At 39.6% G+C, this 26,896-nt stretch overlaps 1 protein-coding gene across 6 annotated transcripts in view; it reads right to left on the bottom strand.

Moving 5' to 3' along the window:
• LIN7A (lin-7 homolog A, crumbs cell polarity complex component) overlaps positions 1-26,896 on the bottom strand; it is a 153,080-nt gene that overhangs the window by 32,127 nt on the left and 94,057 nt on the right. For all 6 annotated transcript variants that reach the window (XR_002344352.1, XM_021093058.1, XM_021093063.1 and 3 more), the window contains one exon: positions 26,667-26,876. Coding sequence is in view for 5 of the 6 variants with exons in the window: in XM_021093058.1 (XP_020948717.1) it covers positions 26,667-26,876 (210 nt within the window). In the remaining variant the exon portion in view is untranslated. The remainder of the gene's footprint in view (positions 1-26,666; positions 26,877-26,896) is intronic.

Genomic DNA, 26,896 nt, shown 5'->3' with positions numbered 1-26,896 from the left:
TCAAAAGACACAGGGTGGCTGAGTGGATAACAAGGCAAAAACCTTCAATATGCTGCCTACAAGAAACTCACTTTAGGACAAAGGATACATATAGACTGAAAGTGAAAGGGTGGGGAAAAATATTTCACGCCAATAGACATGACAGAAAAGCAGGAGTCGCAACGCTCATATCAGACAAAATAGACTTTAAAACAAAAGACATAAAGAAAGACAAAGGACACTACTTAATGATTAAGGGATCCATCCAAGGAGAGGATGTTACTATCGTCAACATATATGCCCCAAATATAGGACCACCCAGATACATACATCAGATATTAACAGACATAAAGGGAGATATTGATGAGAATACAATCATAGTAGGAGACCTAAATACCCCCCTCACATCAATGGACAGATCCTCTAGACAGAAAACCAATAAAGCAACAGAGATCCTAAAGGAAACAATAGAAAAGTTAGACTTAATTGATATCTTCAGGACACTACATCCAAAAAAAGCAGAATACACATTCTTCTCAAATGCTCATGGAACATTCTCAAGAATCGACCACATATTGGGACACAAAGCTAACCTCAATAAATTGAGGAGCATAGAAATTATCTCAAGTATTTCTCTGACCACAATGCCATGAAATTAGAAATCAACCATGGGAAAAAGAAAGAGAAAAAACCTACTACATGGAGACTAAACAACATGCTACTAAAAAAACCAATGGGTCAATGAGGAAATCAAGAAGGAAATTAAAAACTACCTTGAAACAAATGATAATGAAGACACAACCTCTCAAAATCTATGGGATGCTGCGAAAGCAGTGCTCAGAGGGAAATTTATAGCAATACAGGCCTTTCTCAAAAAAGAAGAAAGATCCCAAATGGACAACTTAATCCTCCACCTAAATGAATTAGAAAAAGAAGAACAAAAAAGTCCTAAATAAAGTCAGCAGAAGGAAGGAAATTATAAAGATCAAAGAAGAAATCAATAAAATAGAGACTCAAAAAACAATAGAGAAAATTAATAAAACCAAGAGCTGGTTCTTTGAAAAGGTGAACAAAATTGACAAACCCCTGGCCAGACAGACTCACTAAAAAGAGGAGAGAAAGAACCCAAATAACCAAAATTATAAACGAAAAAGGAGAAATCACAATGGATACAGCAGAAATACAAAAAAACCATAAGAGAATACTATGAACAACTGTATGGCAACAAGTTTGACAATCTGGAAGAAATGGACAATTTTCTAGAATCTTACAGCCTGCCAAAACTGAATCAAGCAGAAACAGACCAAATGAACAGACCGATCACTAGAAATGAAATTGAAGAGGTCATAAAATCACTCCTTACAAATAAAAGTCCAGGACCAAGATGGCTTCACAGGCGAATTCTATCAAACATATAAAGAGGAACTGGTGCCCATTCCCCTTAAACTCTTTCAAAAGGTTGAAGAAGAAGGAATACTCCCAAAGACATTCTATGATGCCACCATCACCCTCATTCCAAAACCAGACAGAGATACCACCAAAAAAGAAATCTATCGGCCAATATCTTTGATGAATATAGATGCAAAAATTCTCAACAAAATCTTAGCCAACCGAATCCAACAACATATCAAAAAAATTATACACCATGACAAGGTTGGGTTCATCCCAGGTTCACAAGGATGGTTCAACATAGGCAAATCAATCAGCATCATACACCACATTAACAAAAAAAAGTAAATAATCATATGATCATCTCAATAGACACAGAAAAAGCATTTGACAAAGTCCAACATCCATTCATGATCAAAACCCTCACCAAGTGGGTATAGAGGGAACATTCCTGAACACAATCAAAGCCATTTATGATAAACCCACAGCAAATATAATACTCAATGGGGAAAAACTGAACGCCTTCTCACTCAAATCTGGAACAAGACAGGGTGCCCACTCTCACCACTGCTCTTCAACATAGTTTTGGAAGTCCTAGCCACAGCAATTAGACAAACAAAAGAAATAAAAGGCATCCATATAGGAGGAGAAGAGATAAAACTGTCACTGTACGCAGATGACATGATACTATACATAGAAAACCCTAAGGACTCAACCCCAAAACTCCTTGAACTGATTAATAAATTCAGCAAAGTAGCAGGATATAAGATTAACATTCAGAAGTCAGTTGCATTTCTGTATACCAGCAATGAAATATTAGAAAAGGAATACAAAAATACGATACCTTTTAAAATTGTACCTCACAAAATCAAATACCTCGGAATACACCTGACCAAGGAGGTGTATATGGACCTATATGCCGAGAACTATAAAACTATAATCAAAGAAATCAAAGAAGATGTAAAGAAATGGAAAGATATTCCATGTTCCTGGATCGGAAAAATCAATATTGTAAAAACAGCCATACTACCCAAATCAATCTACAGATTCAATGCAATCCCTATCCAATTACCCATGACATTTTTCACAGAACTAGAACAAACAATCCAAACATTTATATGGAACCACAAAAGACCCAGAATCGCCAAAGCAATCCTGAGAAACAAAAACCAAGCAGGAGGCATAACTCTCCCAGACTTCAAGAAATACTACAAAGCCACAGTCATCAAAACAGTGTGGTACTGGTATCAAAACAGACAGACAGACCAATGAAACAGAATAGAGAATCCGGAAATTAACCCTGACACCTATGGTCAATTAATCTTTGACAAGGGAGGCAAGAACATAAAATGGGAAAAAGAAAGTCTATTCAGCAAGCATTGTTAGGAAACCTGGACAGCTGCATGCAAAGCAATGAGACTAGAACACACCCTCACACCATGCACAAAAATAAACTCCAAATGGCTGAAAGACTTAAATAGAAGACAGGACACCATCAAACTCCTAGAAGAAAACATAGGCAAAACACTCTCTGACATCAACATCATGAATATTTTCTCAGGTCAGTCTCCCAAAGCAATAGAAATTAGAGCAAAAATAAACCCATGGGACCTCATCAAACTGAAAAGCTTTTGCACAGCAAAGGAAACCAAAAAGAAAACAAAAAGACAACTTCCAGAATGGGAGAAAATAGTTTCAGATGATGCAACCAACAAGGGCTTAATCTCTAGAATATATAAACAACTTATACAACCCAACAGCAAAAAAGCCAATCAATCACTGGAAAAATGGGCAAAAGACCTGAAGAGACATTTCTCCAAGGAAGATATACAGATGGCCAGCAAACACATGAAAAAATGCTCAACATCGCTGATTATAAGAGAAATGCAAATCAAAACTACCATGAGATACCACCTCACACCAGTCAGAATGGCCATCGTTAATAAATCGGCAAATAACAAGTGTTGGAGGGAGTATGGAGAAAAGGGAACCCTCCTGCACTGTTGGTGGGAATGTCAACTGGTACAGCCACTATGGAGAACAGTTTGGAGATACCTGAGAAATCTATACATAGAACTTCCATATGACCCCGCAATCCCACTCTTGGGCATCTATCCGGACAAAACTCTACTTAAAAGAGACACATGCATCCGCATGTTCATTGCAGCACTATTCACAATAGCCAGGACATGGAAACAACCCAAATGTCCATCAACAGAGGATTGGATTCGGAAGAGGTGGTATATATACACAATGGAATACTACTCAGCCATAAAAAAGGATGACATCATGCCATTTGCAGCAACATGGATGGAACTAGAGACTCTCATACTGAGTGAAATGAGCCAGAAAGACAAAGACAAATACCATATGATATCACTTATAACTGGAATCTAATATCCAGCACAAATGAACATCTCCTCAGAAAAGAAAATCATGGACTTGGAGAAAAGACTTATGGCTGCCTGATGGGAGGGGGAGGGAGTGGGAGGGATTGGGAGCTTGGACTTATAAGACACAACTTAGAATAGATTTACAAGGAGATCTTGCTAAATAGCATTGAGAACTTTGTCTAGATACTCATGTAGCAACAGAACAAAGGGTGGGGAAAAAAAGTAGTTGTAATGTATACATATAAGGATAACTTGATCCCCTTGCTGTACAGTGGGAAAAAAAAAAGATTACTTTACTCAGCAAGGCTCTCATTCAGATTTGAAGGAGAAACAAAAAGCTTCACAGATAAGCAAAAGCTAAGGGAATTCAGCAGCACTAAACCATCCTTACAACAAATGCTAAAAGAACTTCTTTAGGCAGAAAAGAAAAGGCCACAACAGAAAACAAAAATACTACAAATGACAGGACTCACTAGTAAAAGTATATATACAGCAAAGGTAAGAAATCATCCACACACAATTATGCCACCCAAATCAGCAATCATGAGAAGAGGAGGGTACAAATGCAGGACACTGGAGATGCACTTGCAATTAAGAGACCAACAACTTAAAATATTCTCATATCTATATAGATTCTTATATCAAAACTTCAGAATAACTGTAAGCTGAAGATCTACAACTGATACACGAACAAGTAAGAAATATCAATGCAAATACAACACTAAAGATAGTCACCAAACCAGAAGAGGAGAGAACAAGAGAAGAAGGAAAGAAAAAAGAGCAACAAAAGCAAATCCAAAGCAATTAATAAAATGGCAATAAGAACATACATATCAGTAATTACCTTAAATGTTAATGGACTAAACACCCCAACCAAAAGACACAGACTGGTTGAATGGATACAAAAACAAGACCCATATATATGCTATCTTCAAGAGACCCACTTCACTTCTAGGGACACATACAAATTGAAAGTGAGAGGGTGGAAGAAAATATTCCATGCAAATGAGAATCAAAAGAAAACTGAAGCAGCAATACTCATAAGAGACAAAATAAACCTTAAAATGAAGAATATTTTAAGTGACAAGGAAGGTCACTATGTAGTAACCAAAGGATCAATCCAAGAAGAAGATATGACAATTTTAAATATCTATGCACCCAACATTGGTTCATCACAATACATAAGGCAACTGCTAACAACCTTAAAAGGAGAAATTGACAATAACACAATTATAGTGGGGGACGTTAACACCCCACTTACAGCAATGGACAGATCATCCAGACAGAAAATGAATAAGGAAACACAGGCCCTGAAAGAAGCATTAGACCAGATGGACTTAATAGATATTTACAGGACATTCCATCCAAAGCCAACAGAATGCACATTCTTCTCAAGGGCACATGGAACATTCTCTAAGATTGATCACATCCTGGGCTACAAATCAAACCTCAGTAAGAAAATTGAAATCATAGCAAGCATCTTTTCTGACCACAATGCTATATGACTGGAAATCAATACCAAGAAAAAAACTGCAAAAAACCACAAACACGTGGAGACTAAACAACATGCTACTAAACAACCAATGGATCACTGAAGAAATCAAAGGGGAAATTAAAAAATACCTAGAAGCAAATGACAACAAAGATACAACACTCCAAAACCTATGGGATGCAGTGAAAACTGTTCTAAGAGGAAAGTTTATAGCAATACAAGCCCACCTCAGGAAACAAGCCCACTTCAAATAAACAAGCTAACTTTACATCTAAAGCAGCTCAAGAGAGAAGAACAGACAAGACCTAAAGTTAGTAGAAGGAAAGAAATCAATGAAATAGAAATGAAGAAAACCACAGAAAAAATCAACAAAACGAATAGCTGGTTCTTTGAAAAAATCAACAAAATTGATAAACCCTTAGCCAGACTTATCCAGCAAAAAAAATAGAAGACTCAAGTCAATAAAGTTAGATATGAAAAAGGAGAAGTAACAACAGACATCACAGAAATACAAAGGATCATAAGAGACTACCATATGCAACTATACGCCAATAAAACAAAAAACCTAGAAGAAATGGACAAATTCTTAGAAAGGTACAATCTTTTAAGACTAAACCAAGAGGAAATATAAAAGATGAACAGACCAATCACAAGAACTGAAATTGAAACTATGATTAAAAAAATTCCAACACACAAAAGTCCAGGACCAGATGGCTTCACAGGCAAATTCTACCAAACATTTGAGAAGAGCTAAAACCTATCCTTCTGAAACTATTCCAAAAAATTGCAGAGGAAGGGATATTCCCAAAGTCATTCTATGAGGCGACCATCACCCTGATACCAAAACTAGACAAAGATGCCACACACAAAAAAGAGAAAACTATAGGCTAATTTCACTGATGAACATCAATACAAAAATCCTCAACAAAATACTAGAAAACCACATCCAACAATACATTAAAAGGATTGTACATCATGATCCAGTGGGATTTATCCCAGGGATGCAAGAGTTCTTCAATATCCACAAATCCATCAGTGTGATACACCACATTAACAAACCAAAGAAGAAAAATCACATGGTCCTCTCAATAGATGCGGAAAAAGCCTCTGACAAAATCCAACACCCATTTCTGATAAAAACCCTTCAAAAAGTGGGCATAGAGGGAACCTACCTCAACATCATAAAGGCCATGGATGACAAATCCACAGCCAACATCATTCTCAATGGTGAAAAGCTGAAAGAATTCCCACTGAGAACAGGAACAAGACAAGGATGCCCGCTCTTGCCACTACTCTTCAACATAGTTTTGGAAGTCCTAGCCACAGCAATCAAAGAGGTAAAAGAGATAAAAGGAATCCAAATTGGAAAGGAAGAAGTAGAACTCTCACTATTTGCAGATGACATGATACTATACCTAGAGAATCCTAAAGACTCTACCAGAAAACTGTTAGAGCTCATCCATGAATTTGGCAAAGTTGCAGGATACAAAACTTATACACAGAAATTGATGGCATTTCTATACATCAACAATGAAAGATCAGAAAGAGAAATTAGAGAAGCAATCCCGTTTACCATCGTATCCAGAAGAATAAAATACCTAGGAGTAAACCTACCTAAAGAGACAAAAGACCTGTATTCTGAAAACTATAAGACACTGATGAAAGAAATCAAAGATGACACAAACAGATGGAAAGACATACCATGCTCTTGGATTGGAAGAGTCAATGTTATTAAAATGACTATACTACCGAAGGCAATCTACAGATTCAATGCAATCACTATCAAATTACCAAGGACATTTTTCACAGAACTCGAAGAAAATATTTTAAAGTGTTTTTGGAAGCACAAAAGACCCAGAATAGCCAAAGATGTCCTGAAAAAGAAAGATGGAGCTGGAGGGATCAGGCTTCCTGACTTAAGACTATACTACAAAGCAACAATCATCAAAACCGTATGGTACCGGCACAAAGGCAGAAATATAGATCAGTGGAACAGGATAGAAAGCCCAGAATTAAACCCACACACCTACAGCCAACTAATCTATGACAAAGGAGGCAAGGATATACAATGGAGAAAATACAGGCTCTTCAATAAGTGGTGCTGGGAACACTGGACAACCACATGAAACAAAATGAAATTAGAACACTCCCTAACACCATACACAAAAATAAACTCAAAATGGATTAAAGACCTACATATAAGACCAGACACTATAAAACTCTTAGAGGAAGACATAGGCCAAACACTCTCTGACATAAACGACAGCAACATCTTCTCAGATCCACCTCTTAGAGTAATGACAGTAAAAACAAAAATAAACAAATGGGACCTAATTAAACTTAAAAGCTGCTGCACAGCAAAGGAAACCCTAAACAAAATGAAAAGACAACCCACAGAATGGGAGAAAATCTTTGGAAATGAATCGACTGACAAGGGATTAATCTCCAAAATTTATAAACAAACCTTCTGCAGCTCAATACCAAAAGAAAAAACAACCCCATCAAAAAATGGGCATAAGATCTAAACAGGCAATTCTCCAAAGAAGATATGCAGATGGCCAAAAAACACATGAAAAGATGTTCAACATCACTCATTATTAGAGAAATGCAAATTAAAACCACTGTGAGGTACCACCTTACCCCAGTCAGAATGGCCATCATCAAAACGTCAACAAACACTAAGTGCTGGAGAGGGTGTGGAGAAAAAGGAACCCTATTAATCTGTTGGTGGGAATGTACACTGGTGCAACCACTGTGGAAAACAGTGTTTAGATTCCTCAGAAAACTAAAAATAGAACCCCCATTTGATCCAGCAACCCAACTCCTGGGCATCTATCCAGAGAAAACCATGACTCGCAAAAACACATGTACTCCAATGTTCATTGCAGCACTATTTTCAAGAGCCAAGACATGGAAACAATCTAAATGACCATCGACAGAGGAGATGATCAAGAAGATGCGGTCCATATACACAATGGAATATTACTCAGCCATTAAAAAGAAGGAAATACTGGCATTTTTAGCAGCATGGATGGACCTAGAAATTATCGTGCTAAGTAAAGTCAGTTATACAATGAGACTCCAACATCAAATGCTTTCAGTGATATGTGGAATCTGAAAAAAGGACAGATACTGACTTCTTTGTAGAACAGATACTGACTCACAGTCTTTGAAAAACTTATGGTTTTCCAAAGGAGACAGATTGAGGGGTGGGGGATGTGCTGGGGTTGTGGGATGAAAATCCTGTAAAATTGGATTGTGATATCATTGTACAACTATAAATGTAATAAATTCATTGAGTAATAAAAAAAACTCATGAAAAAAAGAAGTATATATGAAAATATTAGCATATTTTAAAAACTGAATAAGAACTAATATTCATTGAGTGTTTACTATGGGTACTGTTCTAGTACTTTAAATTTATTAAAATAGTTACTCTTCCAAACAATCTGATGAGTTATGTCATGTTATCATCTCATCCCAGTGTTATGTATGAGGACACTGAAGCAGAGTAAGTTCCCATGGGAGCACCATCAATGGGTAACAAATTTGTCTCTAAGCCTGTCCTCTTAATCCCGGCTCTGTATTGTCTCATATATATTATATTTGAAAATAAACAACTAACTGAATCGATGTGTGTGTGTGTGTGTGTGTGTGTGTGTGTGTGTGTGTGTGTGTACTTGAGTCAAAGGAAAACATCCAGATAAATATGGGCCACCACAGCGATCCCTCAGGGGGTGGGGAGAGAAGGGAACAGGAACGGAATGGGAAAAATGAAAATGATTAAACAGCTTTTAAAAAAATCTGATTTCAGGCTTTTGACATTACCTTCTTTGGAAATTTTGTCAGAATGCATTCACATATTTCTTGTGTAATTTGTCCTAAGACAGTAGACCAGAAGCATCCCGAGGAAGGTGAGAGGGAAAGGCATTCTAGAACAAATTGAAGAAGGTGGGACAAAGGACAATTTTGTTTAAAAAATGCTTTGAGTCACAGCTTTGAAGTAATTTGAGCCGAAAATAAATTATAACTGCAATGGCCTGTGTAATTTAGATGAAATGAAGGGGTTTTAGCTACATTACCTCAGAAATTATGGATGTAGAAGTGTGGATTGTGGCAGCTTCAGAACCCAGTTCTAAAGGGAATGCCCCAAGATTTCATTTGAACAGTCGTGACTGAACACTTTTCTCTGGGCCTCGTTAATTTGCTGAAACTGGGATTTTCCTTCCCTCCATTTCCTCTTAGTTGTTTATTTGACCATTTCAGTTATACGGCCTGCTAGATCACTCGTGTTTAAGTGTGGATGCTATAAATCCAGGACGATGTTTGACTGAGAAACGGTGAGGAAGAATTAGAAATACGTCATGTTCAAATTTTTGTTTTTCACTAATGGCTTCTGAGATGAAAAACTGCGGTGATTCCGAGTTTGATGGATATGAGGTCCCAGGGAGAGTTACCAATCAGTCGACCTAGAAATTCTTCTGAAAATGAAATGAGCTGGTTGTGTCTTTTTTCTTTGGCATGGTTATTACTGATTCTCTCTTCCCATTTCCCCCAAGTAAGAATGTGCTGTAACCAACAAACACAGCCATTCCATGCATAAATGATTCATAATGAGATCTGCTGCTTCTCTCCTTAAACAGTAAATTATGTCTACCCCTGGCTGCCCTGCCTCAAATCTCAGGCCCTTCTAGACCCCTCTTCATATTGCAATCACAGTCATCCTTCTGAAATGCAAGCCTGATCATGGCACTCTCATGCTTAAAATCCTTCTGAACCCCCAGACACAGCCCTGAACTTGCAGTCCAGCGTACCTGCTTATGATCTGGCCCCAGCTTATACTTTCATTCTCATTTCCAGCCCTTCAGGGTCCAAACAGAAGAACCAGGAAGTTTCTCTAGTGTCTAGACTCTGGTATTGTTGACTCCAAGGTGGCTCTTTCGCCTTCTTTGCTGCCTCCATTCACCTACCCAACACCTTCTTGCCTATGAGTTTTCTTTGCAGAAGAGATCACCTCTGGGCCCTCCCATGCCTGGGTTAGAGGCCCTTTTTATGATCTCCCATGGAACCCCATCCTCATCCTTATTTATAAAATAACTTATGTTGCAAAGACTTCTTCTCTACCTATTTCCTCCCCATACCTGTAAGCATGAGATCAGGGGTATTTATTTATTTTTATTTCACGAATGGCTGAGACAATACCAAGTGAATGAATGAATAAATATCTAAGTTTTGGGGAGTTCCCATCATGGTTCAGTGGAAACAAATTTGACTAGCATCCATGAGGACGGAGGTTCAATCCCTGCCCTCACTCAGTGGGTGAAGGATCTGGCATGGCCGTGAGCTGTGGTGTAGGTTGCAGACACAGCTCAGATCTGATGCGGCTGTGGCATAGGCCAGAGGCTACAGCTCCAATTCTACCCCTAGCCTGGGAATTTCCATATGCCATGGTGCAGCCCTAAAAAGACAAAAAAAAAATCTAAGTTATAGATTGGTTAATGTTCATCAATAAACTTGTAACATAGCTATGTTGCCACTTCTCTGAGAAAACATACTGATTTCTTATTTAAACCAAAGGCTGCTGCCTTATTTATGAACTAGTAATAACTGGCATAGCTAACTTCTGTGGTACCTACTGTGTGTCAGGAACTACATTATGCCACTTAAACATCAAACCATAAAAAAAGAGGTAGCCTCTGTTATTATCCTCTCTTAGCAATGAGGAAACTAAGGTTCAGATAAGTTACCAGATTGCTGCTCAAACTCCATACATTACACTGCGTTGGTTTTATGACAATTAAATGATCCAGGGCATTTAGAGCGCTTAGGAAATGCCTGGCCTGTAAGCTCTCAAAGGAAGTCTTTTCTGCTACTTTTGTTATCAATTTTTTTTTTTTTTTTTTTTACTACACTTGGGGGAGCTGCCTGCTTCATTTCTAAACCTAGCGTTTGGGGATTTTCAAATTACCATTTGAAAAGTTGCATTTGTTTAAGTAGCAAAAACTTAAAAAATTTTTTTTTAATATAAGCTACAACCACCAAATTCCTCTCTAGCATCCTTGTTGCTTCTCCAACACGCCAGTGCTCGTCCGTCTTAGGGTCTTTGCACTGCTTCTCTCCTCTGCATGGACTGTTCTTCCCTGGACGCTCATTCATGCGGCTCACTCCCTCGCCTCCTGGATGCCTCTTCTAAGGTATCACCTCCCTGAGGCTGCTCTACCCAGCAGCACACCCTCCCTCTAACCTGACGCTCCATAGCCTCCTTACACTGAACTGATTTCTCTTTTTCTCCTTCATATTTGCCATCTAACATTATATATATTCACTTATTTGTTCATTGCTTATCTGCCCTACTGAAATATAACCTCCATGAAGAAAAGGATTTTTCTCTATTTTTGTTTTTCACAAAAGAATCCAGACTTCCCCAAATAATACCTGGCACACTGTAAATGATTAATAAATACTTTTCGAAGGAAAGAAAGAATGAGTATTAAGACTATGTCCAGGCCATATTGTATAATCTTGTTTGGCTACATATGTGCTCCAGATAACAGGGCATTTAGGTATATTTTGTCAATGTATTGCCCTATTTAATATTTCTCAAACTGAAGGTTTGGTGAAGAGCTGAGCAGATGATCAGATGTTACTCTATCTGGGTGGAGTAACACAACCAAGAGAGTTAACGCTAAAAGTTTGCTCAGGTCCCACACTCCTACACACAACTGAAAGTGCAACAGAGGGCATTTTAATGACTATATTTGACTTTTTTCCTTCACAGAATAATGTCACAGACATGCTTACTAAAAACTGCACATAATTACCTTTCGATGGTTTCCTTAAAAATTAAATACATTTATTAGAAGCCAAGTGGATTAAAGTGAACGGCTTCTTTGTGGAACACTCAAAACGTGCAGAATGATACTGAATACACCTGGAGGAAATCATATTTTAACACCTGCAGATGTGGACACCACAAATGATGTATGATCTCATAACTAGCATCAGACAGCTTTGCATTCTCCCTCCTGCCAATTTCATCCGACAAAACAGGGCCCACGTGAAATGGTGTGTGCAGTGGGTTCCCCTGGTCATTGGCTGGAGATCGCAACCGCCTGGTCAGCAGTATTTTAAGTTGCTTCTCACACTGTGTTAGAGTGAGCAGCAACAGAAGAACGATCATTTAATATAAACTTTTAAAAAACTTAAACAGATCATGGGCACAAAAATAAAGAGAATTTCAGGATTAGCCTTATTTCAGATCCACTGAAAAACTCAGACAGCTCTCAGGGTCCCCGTAGACTTCACTTTCAGACTTTATGAGCGGCTTCTCAATAGATACTGTGCCGTCTAGACACAGGCAGAAGAGACACGTGGTGAGGCCTTAGCATATTTCTGTTCGTGACATATTAACACAGAGTTTCTACAGATCACCCAAAGCTACAGCTCAGGCCAATAATGAGTGACGTAGTCATCTCTGTTTATGAAAACTTCAACTCGATGTTTCTGGGAGAATTAAATCAAAGTCAGCTCCTTTAGGGTATAATCTATGATTTGTTTAAACTGCCCCTCTCCCAGGGCCAGGCACATGGTTAATGATTCTTCTTTTGGCAGTCTGATTGAAGCCTTTAAAGTGATATTCTGAAAATGCTGTTTGCCTGTCTAGACAGGTTCAGTGACAGTGAGCGGGCAACCTCCGTGTCTTTGTCACCCACGGTGATCAGGGTTAGCTGCAGGGCTCCCCTCACAGGTCCCCAATCCAAAGACAAGCCCTGGACTGAAGCCTCTTTTCAAGAAGTGGCCTCACATGCGGGACTCCCTGCATGCTACGATGGGGTGGAAGTGCATTCTATTCACATACACTGGACAGTGCATAATGATGCAATTTAGATTTTAATGGTGCAGCTAATATTTGGTTTGTATCAGCCTCCGTGAAATCGGACTGGTGTGGTTGAAGAAAATGGGTCTCAACCAGGCATGCTTTCACCCTTCAGAGGACAGCTGGCAATGTCTGGAGACATTTTTGACGGTCACCAAGGGCGTGGCAAGTGCGCTGGGCCAGGGAAGCTGCCAAACACCCTGCAATGCACAGAAGAGCCTCTCCAGCACAGACTTATCCAGTGTAAGACAGCAACTGTTCAAAGGTTAAGAAACTTTGGTCGAAATAAATTAATCTAGTGAAAAATCTAGTGAGAAACGCAGTAGCAGAATAGAGTTTTCTACTTTAAAATGTCCCAGTTCACTAGAACTCTGTTAATTCACTTAAAATTACCCACAGACTACACCTGTGTCCTGCTTCAAAATCAGATGCAATTGTTCTATTTTGTACACCATTACAAGGATGACCTGAAGATACCACAATCTACGGAGTACTGGGCACCTCATTTTCTTGCCTGAAACATTTTTTTTTAATTGCTGAGTCACCAGGACAGAGTCTGGACCATCACCATAGAACTGCAGTCTTATGCCCCAAAATACAGTTTTCCTTACATTTGTCCATAATGCCTGTGGGCTCCCCACTCTGACCCAGGCTGCTGAGTCCTCTGAGAGCTCAGTCCCAAATATCTTTTCTCCTCTGTCAACAGGAGAGAGTTACTGGGACTTGCTTGGTCATTCCCTCTCCTTTCTCTCTCACATGCAATCAACAGCCAGGTCTTGCTTATTGTACCATTACCTCCAAAAGAGTCTTCAAATCTCTTCCTCTCTCTTCATCCTAATTCTTTTCTAGCAGGCAAGACCTTCATCGTGTCTCTGTCCCAAACTCCTCAGTTTCCCAGTTGGTCTCCTCACATCCAGTTTTTTTTTCTCTGCTCTTTTACATTCTCCCACTCAACATGCTGGTAGTTGTCAGAACGAGTTATCTAAGTGCAAATAAACACAGGTTATGCTGGCCATTTCCTACCATCTTCAGATAAGTCCGGTACCCCTATACTGGTGTATGGGGCACAGTATGACGTGGCCCTGGCCCATCCCTCCAACCCCAACCCCATCACATTTTGCCTTATTCTTTAGCTACAAGCATCATCCTGTTTCTTATGTGTTTGTTCATATGCTGTCCCCCTGCCTGGAGTAACCCACCATCAACCTATTCACTCTGACATTTCTATAGATAACTATTTATTCTTTCAAGATGTTACATAGCAACACCTCTACAAAGCCAGAAGGTGGTTTTTTGTTTTGCTTTTGTTTTTAAAAATTCAGATCTGCGAACACAGTCCACATTGCCCATTGGTAATAACTGGTTGCACCTGTGATGGGGCATGTCCCCTCTAGACTGCCACAATTCCCCCTTGGTCACCTCCATTCATTTATATACTCTCCTCTCAGGCCCCATGGTGGTCAAATTTATCACTAATTCAAGGTGAGCCCTTTACAAAACCAAACTTACGACAGCATCATGCTGCTTTGGGTTGCAGAGGTAGAACCTCGAGAAGGTCTAAAGTCCCCACGTTTTCTAGTGTTGCATTTTGTTAGATTTCTGAATACGTACTGACTCCTGCATATGTGGTGATGACTTCAGAATGAAAAAGCTGAGTTGAGATGCAGGTGCTAGGTGATAAGCTAGGCTCAGGCCACCTGAAGCTAGATCAAATCTTGTACCTATCAGCCCTGCAAAGATTTACATTCATGTTCCATCAAAAACATAATTGCAATATCACTCCAGGATGTAAAGTCTGATGCTTTGCTTATATTCAAAGTTACATTCTTTAGTTTTAGACCACGCTATTTTTGCATAGTTGTTGGTGATAATAGCCACACCTATGAACTGAAACATGACTTCTCCCGAGAAGTGTTAAAGTGCCACTCAAGGGCTACAGTGTAATTTACATTTCAGAGTAAAATGAGCAGTGATAAAATTACCAACTAATGGTTCTGCATCCATGAGAGAAGAGAAATCAGACCAAGAAGAGAGAGTTTATGGGTCAGTATGACACACCCTGCAACACCATTAAAACTGTCCACAGTCCATGACTGAACTAGAAAGGTTTGGTTCTGGTACCCCAACTGCCAAGACTCTCTCCCTGAATTTCCCAGACCCACGGCTCAGCAACTAATATTTGAGTTAAAGTTTAGACAACTCACACGACCCTCCCAGTGATCACATGTAGCTCGTGAAGTATTATCTGATTCCCATCTGTATCAGTGTCTTCTTTCTTTGAGTATATAATTAAGAACAAGACAAGATCAAAGTCCATTCTTGGTTTGCATTTCATTAGCTATACCAATGGAGCTGTGGTATATTAACCACATTTCAACTTTGCTTTAGGCTGGTACTGGTAGTCTCCAGGCCAACACTTAGTAAATTAGAAGAATGGTCCTTCTCAAGCATGTCAGGCTTAAATAGAATCATGAAGCAGAGGCTTTAGGCAATATACTGTCTGCTCCACTAATGGTTAAAACAGTAACTTGTAATTGGGTTTGGTGAGTTCCACAAAGCATAAATGATGACAGAATGCGACCTAGCCCAGGATTTGAAGACAAGCCCTGCATTCCTTCAAGACAAACCACTTATTTCTCAGCCAAGAGAAGAAGGAGCCTTACTCTGTTGACATTTTCTGATTTGTACATGAAGACTTTGCTATGATAAGAGTATGAAGACACCCATCTGGGGTTTGATGAAGAGGCAGTTTAATAATAGTAATAAATAGCAATAATGCTGTATTTTTGTGAAAAGATAAAGACATATCTTTTGCCAGTGCTATATTCATCAATATTCTCTTTTACCTTCATTAGGAAAGGTAGATAGGACAGGTGTCATTACATAAATTTTGCAGATGTAAGGACATCCAAAAATCCAATGACTTGCCAATAATCAAACAGTGCATGACTGGGAGCCACCTGCCTCTGAAATTAGAATATTTAATGGGTGAATTTTATTATTGTCTCTTGAAAATAAATAGAGAGCAGAGGAAACATCTTAGTGTGAGCTTAAAGTTTAAATCTACATGCAGGCAAAAGTGTAAGACAGGAAGGATGCAATTACCTGCATTAATAGTTAACAATTAATAGTTAATAATAATTAGCCATTATTTGGTTCTTAAAAGCCATCTGCCATAGTGGCAGATACTTTCACATACTTTCTCTTTTTTAAATTTCAGATAGGCTATGTGATAAACGTGTTATTATTTGTTTTACAGATGATGAAATAGTCCCAGTTGTAAATGGTCATATTATGGATATTAGACTATCCTTAAACTCCTCAGAAACTATAAGAACTTGACATGTAGTGACTTATGTGAAATACTGAAACTATCAATTGACAACAGAAAAAAGCTCTCTAATTTCCATTGAAAATAGCAACAGAAAGACAGAAAATGATTTCTAAGGTTGTTATCAGGTGCCAGATCTTAGTCAAGTGGTTTAAGGGGATAGAAAGAAAAACTCAATATAGAAAAAACAGTACTATACTAAAACAGAAAAAATATAATACTGTTAATTTTTTAGTGACTAGCCACAGTAGGTATCAGAAATTCTTAGCATATCAGAATTGGTGGCCAACATCAAGATTCCTACTACGCTTAAAATAAAACCTTTTGGAGTTCCCGTCGTGGCGTAGTGGTTAACGAATCCGACTAGGAACCATGAGGTTGCGGGTTCGGTCCCTGCCCTTGCTCAGTGGGTTAACGATCCGGCGTTGCCGTGTGCTGTAGGTTGCAGACGCGGCTTGGATCCCGAGTTGCTGTGGCTCTGGTGTAGGCCAGTGGCTATAGCTCTGATTCGACCCCTCGCCTGGGAACCTCCATATGCTGCAGGAGCGGCCCAAAAAAAAATAGAAAAAAATTAAAAAAAAAAAACCTTTTGGGAGTACCAACAAGAATCTGCTCCATCTGGTTCCCAATCAACACTTCGGCTCATCTTGTCTGAGTCTCCATGACCTAGTCCCTCTGCTCTTCTTTCAGCCACAGTCCTGCGGGACAAGTCGCAGACTTTCTTGCCTGGATACCTTCCTACAAGTTGCCTTGTGATGATGACTGACTCTTCCTTGCCCTTAGTCTCAGCTTAAATGTCACCCTCAGAGAAGCCACCTCCAGCCCTGTTAAAAGTGGCTCCTCTTATTGTTTTCTATGGTACCTTGTTTTCTTCTCCGTTTTCCCTTTAATGCTCATAACAGTAACTGATTATGAGGCGGTGTCATATTCTGAAGTATAAATCTGTCTTTTTTTAGTTCCCTCCCCCTCTGCTTCCTTCAGCCCACACCTAGGGAGCAGAAATGGTGAAAGCCTTTGACTCTAAGGCAGAAAGAGAGCGTGGCACGACCAGAGATGAAGATGGGGGTGGGGAAGGAGGAAGAGATGGCTGAGACACGTGACTGGCGACGCAGGCAGAAGTAAAAGGAGACAAGTACCTGAAGGGGAAGGGGAAAAAGGACCTTGAACCATCAGAACCAAAATAGGGTGGAAGATACTCAGCACATTCTGCCCCAAGGGTGGAAAACGAGTGTGCTCAAGGCCTTTGGACAACTGATCCCATTCCATAGTCCTGGAAGTTTGTGAGCCCTCCAAATTGAGAACAATGGTTTTCAAAGATAGCAGGCCTTATTCAGTGTAACCTGTAGATATTGCCTTACATGGAAAAAAAGGTCTTTGCAGAAGTGATCAACTTAAAAATATTGAGATGAGGACACTGTCCTGCATCATCTAAATACTCTAAATGCGGAGGTCCCTTGTGGCTTGGCGGTAATGAACACGACTAATATCCATGAGGACTGGGGTTCGATCCCTTGCCTCGCTTGGTGGGTTAAGGAGCCGGTGTTGCCATGAGCTGTGGCATAGGTCGCAGATGGGGCTCAGATACCGTGCTGCTGTGGCCGTGGTGTAGGCCCGCAGCTGGAGCTCTGATTCCAACCCTAGCTTGGGAACTTCCGTAGGCCGCAGGTGCAGACCTAAAAAGACAAAACAAAACAAAACAAAACAAACCCTAAATGCAATTTGAAGTGTCCTTGTAAGAGAGAAGCAGAGGGAGACCTGACGCAGAAGAGGAAAAGGCGCAATGGAGGGGCAGAGATCTGAGTGAGGCCCCAAGTCAAGGGGTGCTGGCAGCCGCCAGGAGCTGCGGGAGAATCCCCCCCACCCCAATCCCCGAGAGCCTCTGGAGGGAGCACAGCCCTGCTGACACCTGGCTGGAGGTCCTTCAAACTGATTTCTGACTCCCAGCCTTTGGAACCATAATCTTTCTACTGTTTTACCTGTCAAGCATGTGCTAATGTTTTACAGTAGCCACATGAAACTCACACACTCTGGCCAGTGTGGAACTGAACCCAATCTCTGGAGGGGTTTCCTTTATGCTGGGAGAAGAGATGGCTCTATGACCAGTTATATATACGTTCGCACACCTGGGAGAGACGTGAGGGTTTGGTTCCAGGCCACCACAATGAAGCAGATACCGAAGGAAAGTGAGTCGCACATATTTTTTGATATCCTAGTGCATATAAAAGTTATGTTTACACTACACTGTAAATCTATGAAGTATGCAACAGAATTCTATCATAAAAAACAATGTACATACCTTAATTTTAAAATATCTTATTGCTTGAGATCCTGCTGTACAGCACAGGGAACAATTTCTAGTCACTTGTGATGGAACATGATGGAGGACAATGTGAGGAAAAGAATATATATGTGTGTGTGTGTATACATATATTAATTATATATATATATATATATATATGACTGGGTCACTTTGCTGTACAGCAGTAATTGACAGAACATTGTAAATCAACTATAACAGAAAAAATAAAAATCTTAAAATATCTTCTTCCTAAAAATGTTAACCACCATCTGCCAAGGCAGGGTTGCTACAAACCTTCACTTTGTAAAAAAAAAAAAAAAAAAAAAAAAAAAAAACCTCAATATCCAAAAAGCACAATAAAACAAAGTATTCCTATATTTTTATTATCATCACCATTCTTACTTTCTTATCCTTTACCAGGCAAGAAGTTCGACGAAGGTTATAACCCTTTCTGTTTTGTTCACCATCTGTATACCTAGGTCTCAGCTCAGCAGCTGGCACATAAGTGCTTTACAAATAATTGTGGAATGAGTGAAAACCAGTGCTCAAATAATAGCACCAAATGAGAAAGACACAAACGGTAAAAATAACTGTGAAAAAGGCCGTACCAGAAAATAACTGAATAGTCAGACACCCTTTAGTGGCTGTCTAAAAAGAGACTCAGGTCAGTCCGACCCCATGTGTGGGAATGCTCTCCGGCATCTGGAGACTTGTACTTCAGCACCTGTGAGTCTGTTCCGGGACGGATGCCCTTTCGGTCAGTTTTATCCGTAGCGTCTCAGGGTCTGTTCAAAGCTCAAGCGGGTCTGTTAATGCCTGAGAGCTAATGGACCTGGTGCTCATTTCTGTGGCGGAAATTGCCGGGGTGGGGGGGGATGTAGCAGTTGTAGCCTGTCAGCTATTGTTACCTGTTCAGCTGGAATACCCAACAGTCCTTTTCTCTGCTTTTAAAGTGGGAACATCTATCATGAGCCAATTCCAAATGGAGGGGACTAGAACACTGTCTGTTTAATGTTGCAAAATACGCTGTGTTTGCTGCCTTGTCTGTGCCATTCCTAAGGTGGCTGGCATAAAGCAACATAACTGTACTTCTCCTGGTGCCTTCACACTTGTGAGTGGAGTGTCACAGGAGGCCATTCAGAGAAAGGTTTTCAGCCTGCACTCCTTTTTAATGATAACCCAATCTCCCACTGAGCTGCCCAGAAAGGTAAAGAATCTGCCAACAACTCCTAGGCAAAGAGAGAATTTGACGATAGCTTTACTTGAGGCCTCTTAGCCTAGAACTGAGTTGGGGACGCTTACGACAGGCCTGTGGGGGAACCGAAGGCTGAGGCTCTGCCTCGTTTCCCCCCTCTCTATGCCTGCATGGCTCTCCTTTCACTCCCGCGTGGACCCCAAGAGTGAGGGTGGGTCAGGGCTATAATGGGTTGTGAAGGCCACACTCTGGCCCTGTTTCCGTGTCTGACACAAAGTGGAGTGATGGGTTAGCCACGCATGGAGTCATCAAACACACTCAAACCCAACTCCGTGCAACCCCTCAGCATTCTGAGCCATTTGAATTCAAGAAAATGCCCCCTTTTCAAAATATTACAATTTTTAGGAATGGTTCTTAACTTTTTTTTTTTTGTCTTTTTGCTACTTCTTTGGGCCGCTTCTGCGGCATATGGCAGTTCCCAGGCTGGGGGTCGAATCGGAGCTGTAGTCGCCAGCCTACACCAGAGCCACAGCAATGCGGGATCCGAGCCGAGTCTGCGACCTACACCACAGCTCACGGCAACGCCAGATCCTTAACCCACTGAGCAAGGGCAGGGACCGAACCCGCAACCTCATGGTTCCCAGTCGGATTCGTCAACCACTGCACCATGACGGGAACTCCGGTTCTTAACTTTTAAAAGTCAAAACACTTTACGAAAGGAAGAAAAACAAGACACTTTCCCAACCAAAAATGCTTACCCAAGCCCATAAAGGTTAAGAAACACTGACCTTTATACACCCTACAGGAAAATACTCATCTTTTAAGGACTAAGATACTTATTTAACCTTAAATTAAGATGAATAGGGCCAGACTGCCCAGGTTAGACCCTCCCCCCTCCGTCATTCAGTAATTGTGTGACCTTGGGCAAGTTATTGATCTTTCTCTTCCTCCGCTTCCTCATTTGCAAAATGAGAGTGATAATGAGAGCGCCCACCCCAAAAGACCATTACGAGGAAACAGTAAATTCATCATGTCAAATGCTGACAGTGGTCCCTGGAGTTAAACAAATACATGCGGAGCTCTGACTGTGGACATGGAACTGTTCTAAGACTGAAGAGAAGGCAGGGAACAAAAATTAATGCCATCAGTGGGGCACACATCTTAATGAAGGGCTTAAAATTTCATCTTAGTTGTATATCATAGTAAGCGTTAAAATCTTATTTATGTTTTCTCTTTGTTCCGATAATAGGCAAATAAGATTTAATACAGATTTCCCATCTGGGATGCTATAGCTTCACAGAGATCAAATCTGGAGAGTTCTAATTTTTTGTTTCACCCTCATTCTGCATCTGACAGCCTTTCTGAATAAATAATTTGGGCTGTGAGGACTCACCCTTAACTTGGCATGGTATTTATGAAATGGGAGAAAAGCCAGATTCCAGGAAAGCAATTTATTCCATCCCTAAACTTTTGCTCATTCATCTGTTATGCTTAAAAATCAATTAGCACTGTGCATACACTGTATCGACAGCTTTATTTAGGATTAACTACAGAACTGGGCAAATTTAACTGCAATTTTCCCACCAATGATGTTCTGAAACAACGCCTGGATTTCAGGAGGTAATAAAGGCCTCTTTTCACTATGATATATTTTTTAAGTTCTTGTGTCATTTTATCTCTCTGCCCTCTTCCCATTAGTACTGGGATGATATATTTCAGGTTGATTCTTTTGGACTTTATCTCTTTAAAACATTATTAGGAAGTATTTACTGAGTCACATGAAGTTGAAAAGAAATGTACAGGGAGGTCCTAGGCACCTTTTTTTTTTCATCTTTTTAGGGCCTTCTCCATGGGGCTGAATCGGAGCTATAGCTACCAGTTTACACCACAGCTCACGGCAACGCTGGATCCTTACCCCACTGAGTGAGGCCAGGGATCGAATCCGCATCCTCATGGATCCTAGGCAGGTTCGCTACCACTGAGCCATGATGGGACCTCCCCCAGGCACCTTTCACCCAGCTTCCCTCGATTTTAAGACTTCTTCAAACTCCTGTATCATATACTGCATAACATTAAAACCAGGGCAAATGACAAAGACACAGTTCCTGCAGCTTATTCAGATTTCCCTGGCACTGACTCTTGAAATACCCAATGATCACATTTGGTAAGCATCATTTATGAGCACAGTAAAGGCTAAAATTCACTTCATTTGTGGGTATTTGGGTGTGCATATGGGCGGGGGGGGGGGCAAATTCTGGCCCTACACATTGAGACGTTCCTGAGGAAGAAATGGGAGAATCTCACATAAATATTGCTCATAAACCGCAAAGTACTAAAAAAAAGCATTCCATTGTAGCAGTTGTCTAATCCTTCTGTTCAAGAAAAAAATGTCTCATTAGTAGGGAACACAGGAGGGAGAACCTACTTACCTGTATAAGAAAGGGGTATGTGTGTGTGTGTGTGTGCATGGATACTGAGGAGTCTCAGCAAAATCCCATCTGGAAACATAGAGTCACGGAGTTAGAAGGGAACATGGGGTCAACTGTTCCAGCCCTCTACATGAATTTTGAAATACTCTTGGCAGTTGGTCTTCTAATCTTTGATTAAAACTTCAAATGATGGACACATACTGACTTATGACTCAGTCTTTCCCTATGTGTTTGAAGGCTCACAATAAACTATAATCTGCCCTCCCTGTGGCTTTTACCCACTGGTCTTGGTTCTGCCATCTGGTGTCTCATACAGTGGAGGACAACTGAAGGCAACCAGCATTCCTGAGTCACTTCCCTGTCCTGAACAACACAAGTGCTTCTTCCTATACAGGACTGCTTGATGCTAGGTGAGCTTGTTGTTCTTTGCAAGGACGGAACCAGGATTAGAGCACAGTGGGGTGTGAGCTGAACAGCATATTCAAGAGTTGGATCAGTCTCCTCTTCCTCCCTTGTCTGTACATGATATTTTTATTAATGGCCCTTATAATCACATTTACATATTTGTGTGTTTTTCTTTTTTGTTCAGGCTTTTTTTTTTCTTCTGGTTTTAATATTTAGCCATCCTTTCCTTTAGCCATTCTACACATACGTAGCTAGTTTTCTGGGCAAACAAGCAGGACTTCATGTAGATACTTATTAAATTAGGCTCATTTTATCATTCTATTGAGGTTTTTCTAATATCCAGACTCTATCACTAAATGTGTTTACTGTCCCTGCTGGCTCCACATTGGCTGCATCCCTTATAAACAGTCCTTTAGTTCTTTCTCAAAATTGCTGATAAAACCCTTGGGCATAAAAGGGTGAAAAGGAGATCATTAGAAAGCTATAAATTCTAACCATGGACCTTCTGACCTCCTGTTAACATTAACTTTAATTGAGCATTCAGCTCTAAGTCTTTACTGAGGGTTGAGATAAGAAGTAGCCATGTGCAAAAGGCCTCTGCATTTTCTATAAAATTGTATTATGTGATTCAATATCTCATTTATAAAAATCCCTTGGGAAATTTCTCCTGGAGCTCAAAGATAGAAAAAAAAAATCCCTCTCAATGATAATTGAGCTGGTATGAGTTTCCTTCTGTTTTGATTTCTAAGATGCTAAGACAAAAAAAACCCACTTGCTCAACTGCTGTATCTTTTATTTCTATTTATTGATTTTCTCCCTTTCTATCTCAATTCATTACTTAACATGTCATGGTAATAATTCTGTATTAACATATTTTACTTTTTATCAGACATCATGACATATCCTCTCTAAAAAGCAGGCATGGCGTTAAAAAATGCATAATTAAGACGTCTTTTCAGGTGTATTTTCAGATGTTTAAAGGTCCATGTAACAATGCCTTTACTTTTTAAGTAGGACATTAGGACATTTTCTCCAGAGTACTTGTATTCAGGTAGTAAGGTTTGCTTCAGACCTTCAAAACACTTCCTTCCAAAATTTGTTCTCAGTTTAGAATGGCGTGTTCTGAAAATCTTCCATACTAATTTCCCAAAATGGTACTTTAATATAAACTTGATCATTTGCTAACATTTATTGTTTTTAGGCCCTTCCATTACAAAGTAATTTTTTTTTATTCGATACTGCTATCTTCCTGGAATTATTCACACCAAAAAGACTTATGGATTTGGTCGTAGAAACCCCGGGTTCTTGCCTTGGATTAACTACTTTGTGTGACGACTTGAAAGCCACTGGGTCATGATATTTCTCATTTACAGAAGGAGAACTACTTCTTGATGAATACCTGATAAATTTTAGACACTGTTAAAATGTATATGACTTACCTTTAAGTAAAATTGGTAGTTTACAAAGTATAGTTTGATTATACAGATGTATACTATTTTAAACTCCAACTTTGGTCGAGGTGGTCAGCAAACATTGCATCAGAAAGGCAACCTTCTAGAGCGTGGTCACAACAAAAGCATTTGTCATGCCCATTTGTCATGCTCCATGATGCCGTTTATCAGCAACAGTATGGAAGAAATGCATCCTCACTCGCACAGTTAGTGACTTACCTAGCATGATAAATGGAACTTAATGGACAGAATTAAAGATTTTTAAATATATGCGGGACACAAAAGACTTTGGAGGCACTTCCCACCATGACCCGGTTACAACAATATTACGGAGGCCCACAGCCTACACCACAGGATTAAAGGCCCAAGTTGGACCACTAAAGCTTCTTGTTTCCAGCTGCCACTCTAGCTGTCTAATCCTGAATATAAAGATAACAAAATCCTGGCTCTGGAATGTTATTTAATCTGGCTCAGGTACACGTTTTTTTCCAAGGTAATGACCGGACTACCTGAATGGACAGAGAACTAAGATGTCATCAAATTTACAGAAAAGGATGTATGAGTTTTTTTAATGCCTTTATGCTAATAAACGTTTGCTAAAATATAGCTATATGTTCAGCAGATTTGCTTTAAAACTTACTTTTAACATAACTAGCATGAGCAGTATCACAGGGGAATGCTAACCCTCTTCAACCTTCTTCAGTAACCACACTTACCTATCAAAGGTATGTATGACCAAAGTTCTCAACAGACTTTTTGCCCCACTTTAATTTTCATTGGAACCTTTTAAATTAGTCATTACTCCCTTTATTCAGATTAGGAGACTCAGGTTAGGGGATAGGAATGCACAATCATATGGATATTGAGTGGAAGAGGCTCATGTGTCCGTTCCCATTCCTCCTGCAGCCTCCCAGAGTCATATGGCCACTGAAAGGAATGGATGAGTGATTACGAAACACCAACAGCCTTGTGCCCTGCAGATGTATGGTATGGGTGAAAAGGTTCTTTAGCCTTCTTGACAGATAGCTTAAAGTCAACTACATATGAAACTGATTTCATATATATTTACTGTTGTTTTATATAATTACAATTACTATTAATATAATTTTGGGTTCTTTTTGTATTTTTCATGTTTTAAAATTTATACTGTCTTCTGACCTCCCCAATATATTCCGATAAATCACAAATTTATACACTGAAGTACAGATTACTTTGTAACATAATTGCATGACCCAGCTGTACAGCCCTCTCCTAGAAAGCTTGACAATGAAATTATCAGTTGAGATATGCTTTGAAAAAGTCATAGCTATTTAAAGGTCAATAAAAAGCTCACCTCAAAGCACTGTTGCATAGAAAAAGTAAATGAAGTGGTAATTTTAGAACTGGAATGCTGAAGGGATATAAAATATTCATGGATTGATGATTTTCATGTGTATCAGAGATCAGCAGAGTTGAAAGAACAGTTTTGCATTCTATAAAACTACTAGTCAGGCTAAAAATAAGAAAGAAATAAACGAAATGCAAGCTATAAATGTGCAAGAATGTAAATCCACAGTAAATTCTTGGATATTGTGTCCTTAGCAGAAATCAATGTGGACACAGATAACCCAAATCTAGTTTATTTGTTTAAAGTCTAAAGTACTTACTTAGAAGAAAGATCCTAGAGGAAGAGAAAAGAAAGCAGTGATGCATTCCTATTTATTCTTGTGAAATTTATTTCCTTAGGTTATTTTTGATTTAATAGAAGTTATGAGAAAAATTATTCATTTCACAGGAAGCCATTTCATTAACAACTTGTTACATGTGTCAGGAATGGCATCCAAAGAATGTGAGGTTATGAAAAAAATGTACGTTCAAACTTGAACTGCATGAGAAAACTAAAATAAATATACGATGAGCAGATAAACTTTTTTCAGGACAGAGGTTAATATGTCTTTTTTTTTATGCTATAGCTATATACCTGGCTTAAAGGATTATCTGTGGATTAGCCTTTTCCATGTGTGCTATCTGACACAGTAAATTACCTTTCCTCTTTAATTAAAATGAAAAATATATAGAGTGAGAAGATTTGGCTTTATTTTAAAAATATGCATCTTTGCTTATATTAACTTTGGGTAAAAGTGCCTTGAAATTATGCTCTTTCATGCATTCATTCAACTAGAGTCTTACATGGGGGAAATTCTAGTTGGGATATCACCTTGGGATGATTTTCCCACCGGTTCCTAGAATAAGACCAAATAAGACATCAAAACTATAAAGGTGCTACTACTTTGGTGGGTTTCATATCCATCAGTGCTTAGGAAGCTATTCGGATACCAAAGTTAAGACTCGCTACCCGATTTCAAAAGATACCGACTTTAGTAACGGCAGGGGTGGGGGTGAGGGTGTGCTCAGGGAGAAAAGCCTCTGGTTGTGTGATGAACATACCACTCCGTTCACTGACAGCAGCTGGTCTCCTCGCTTGAGGCCTCCGTGTCTTTCAGCCACCCCTCCGGGAATGATGCGAGAGATATAAATGGGGGAATTTTGCTCCTTTCCTCCCATCACGTTAAAACCAAGGCCTTCATCCGTCTTGGGCAGTTCGACCACCCGAGGGTGGGAGTGGCCTTCACTAGCTGCAAAAGCTGCAACTGTTGCCTGAAAGAAAAGATGGTCAT

The sequence above is a fragment of the Sus scrofa genome, chromosome 5, assembly GCF_000003025.6.
Source record: "Sus scrofa isolate TJ Tabasco breed Duroc chromosome 5, Sscrofa11.1, whole genome shotgun sequence".
NCBI lineage: Eukaryota > Metazoa > Chordata > Mammalia > Artiodactyla > Suidae > Sus > Sus scrofa.
Note: the sequence above shows the minus strand (reverse complement) of the source record. Positions and strands in the feature narration are given on the sequence as shown.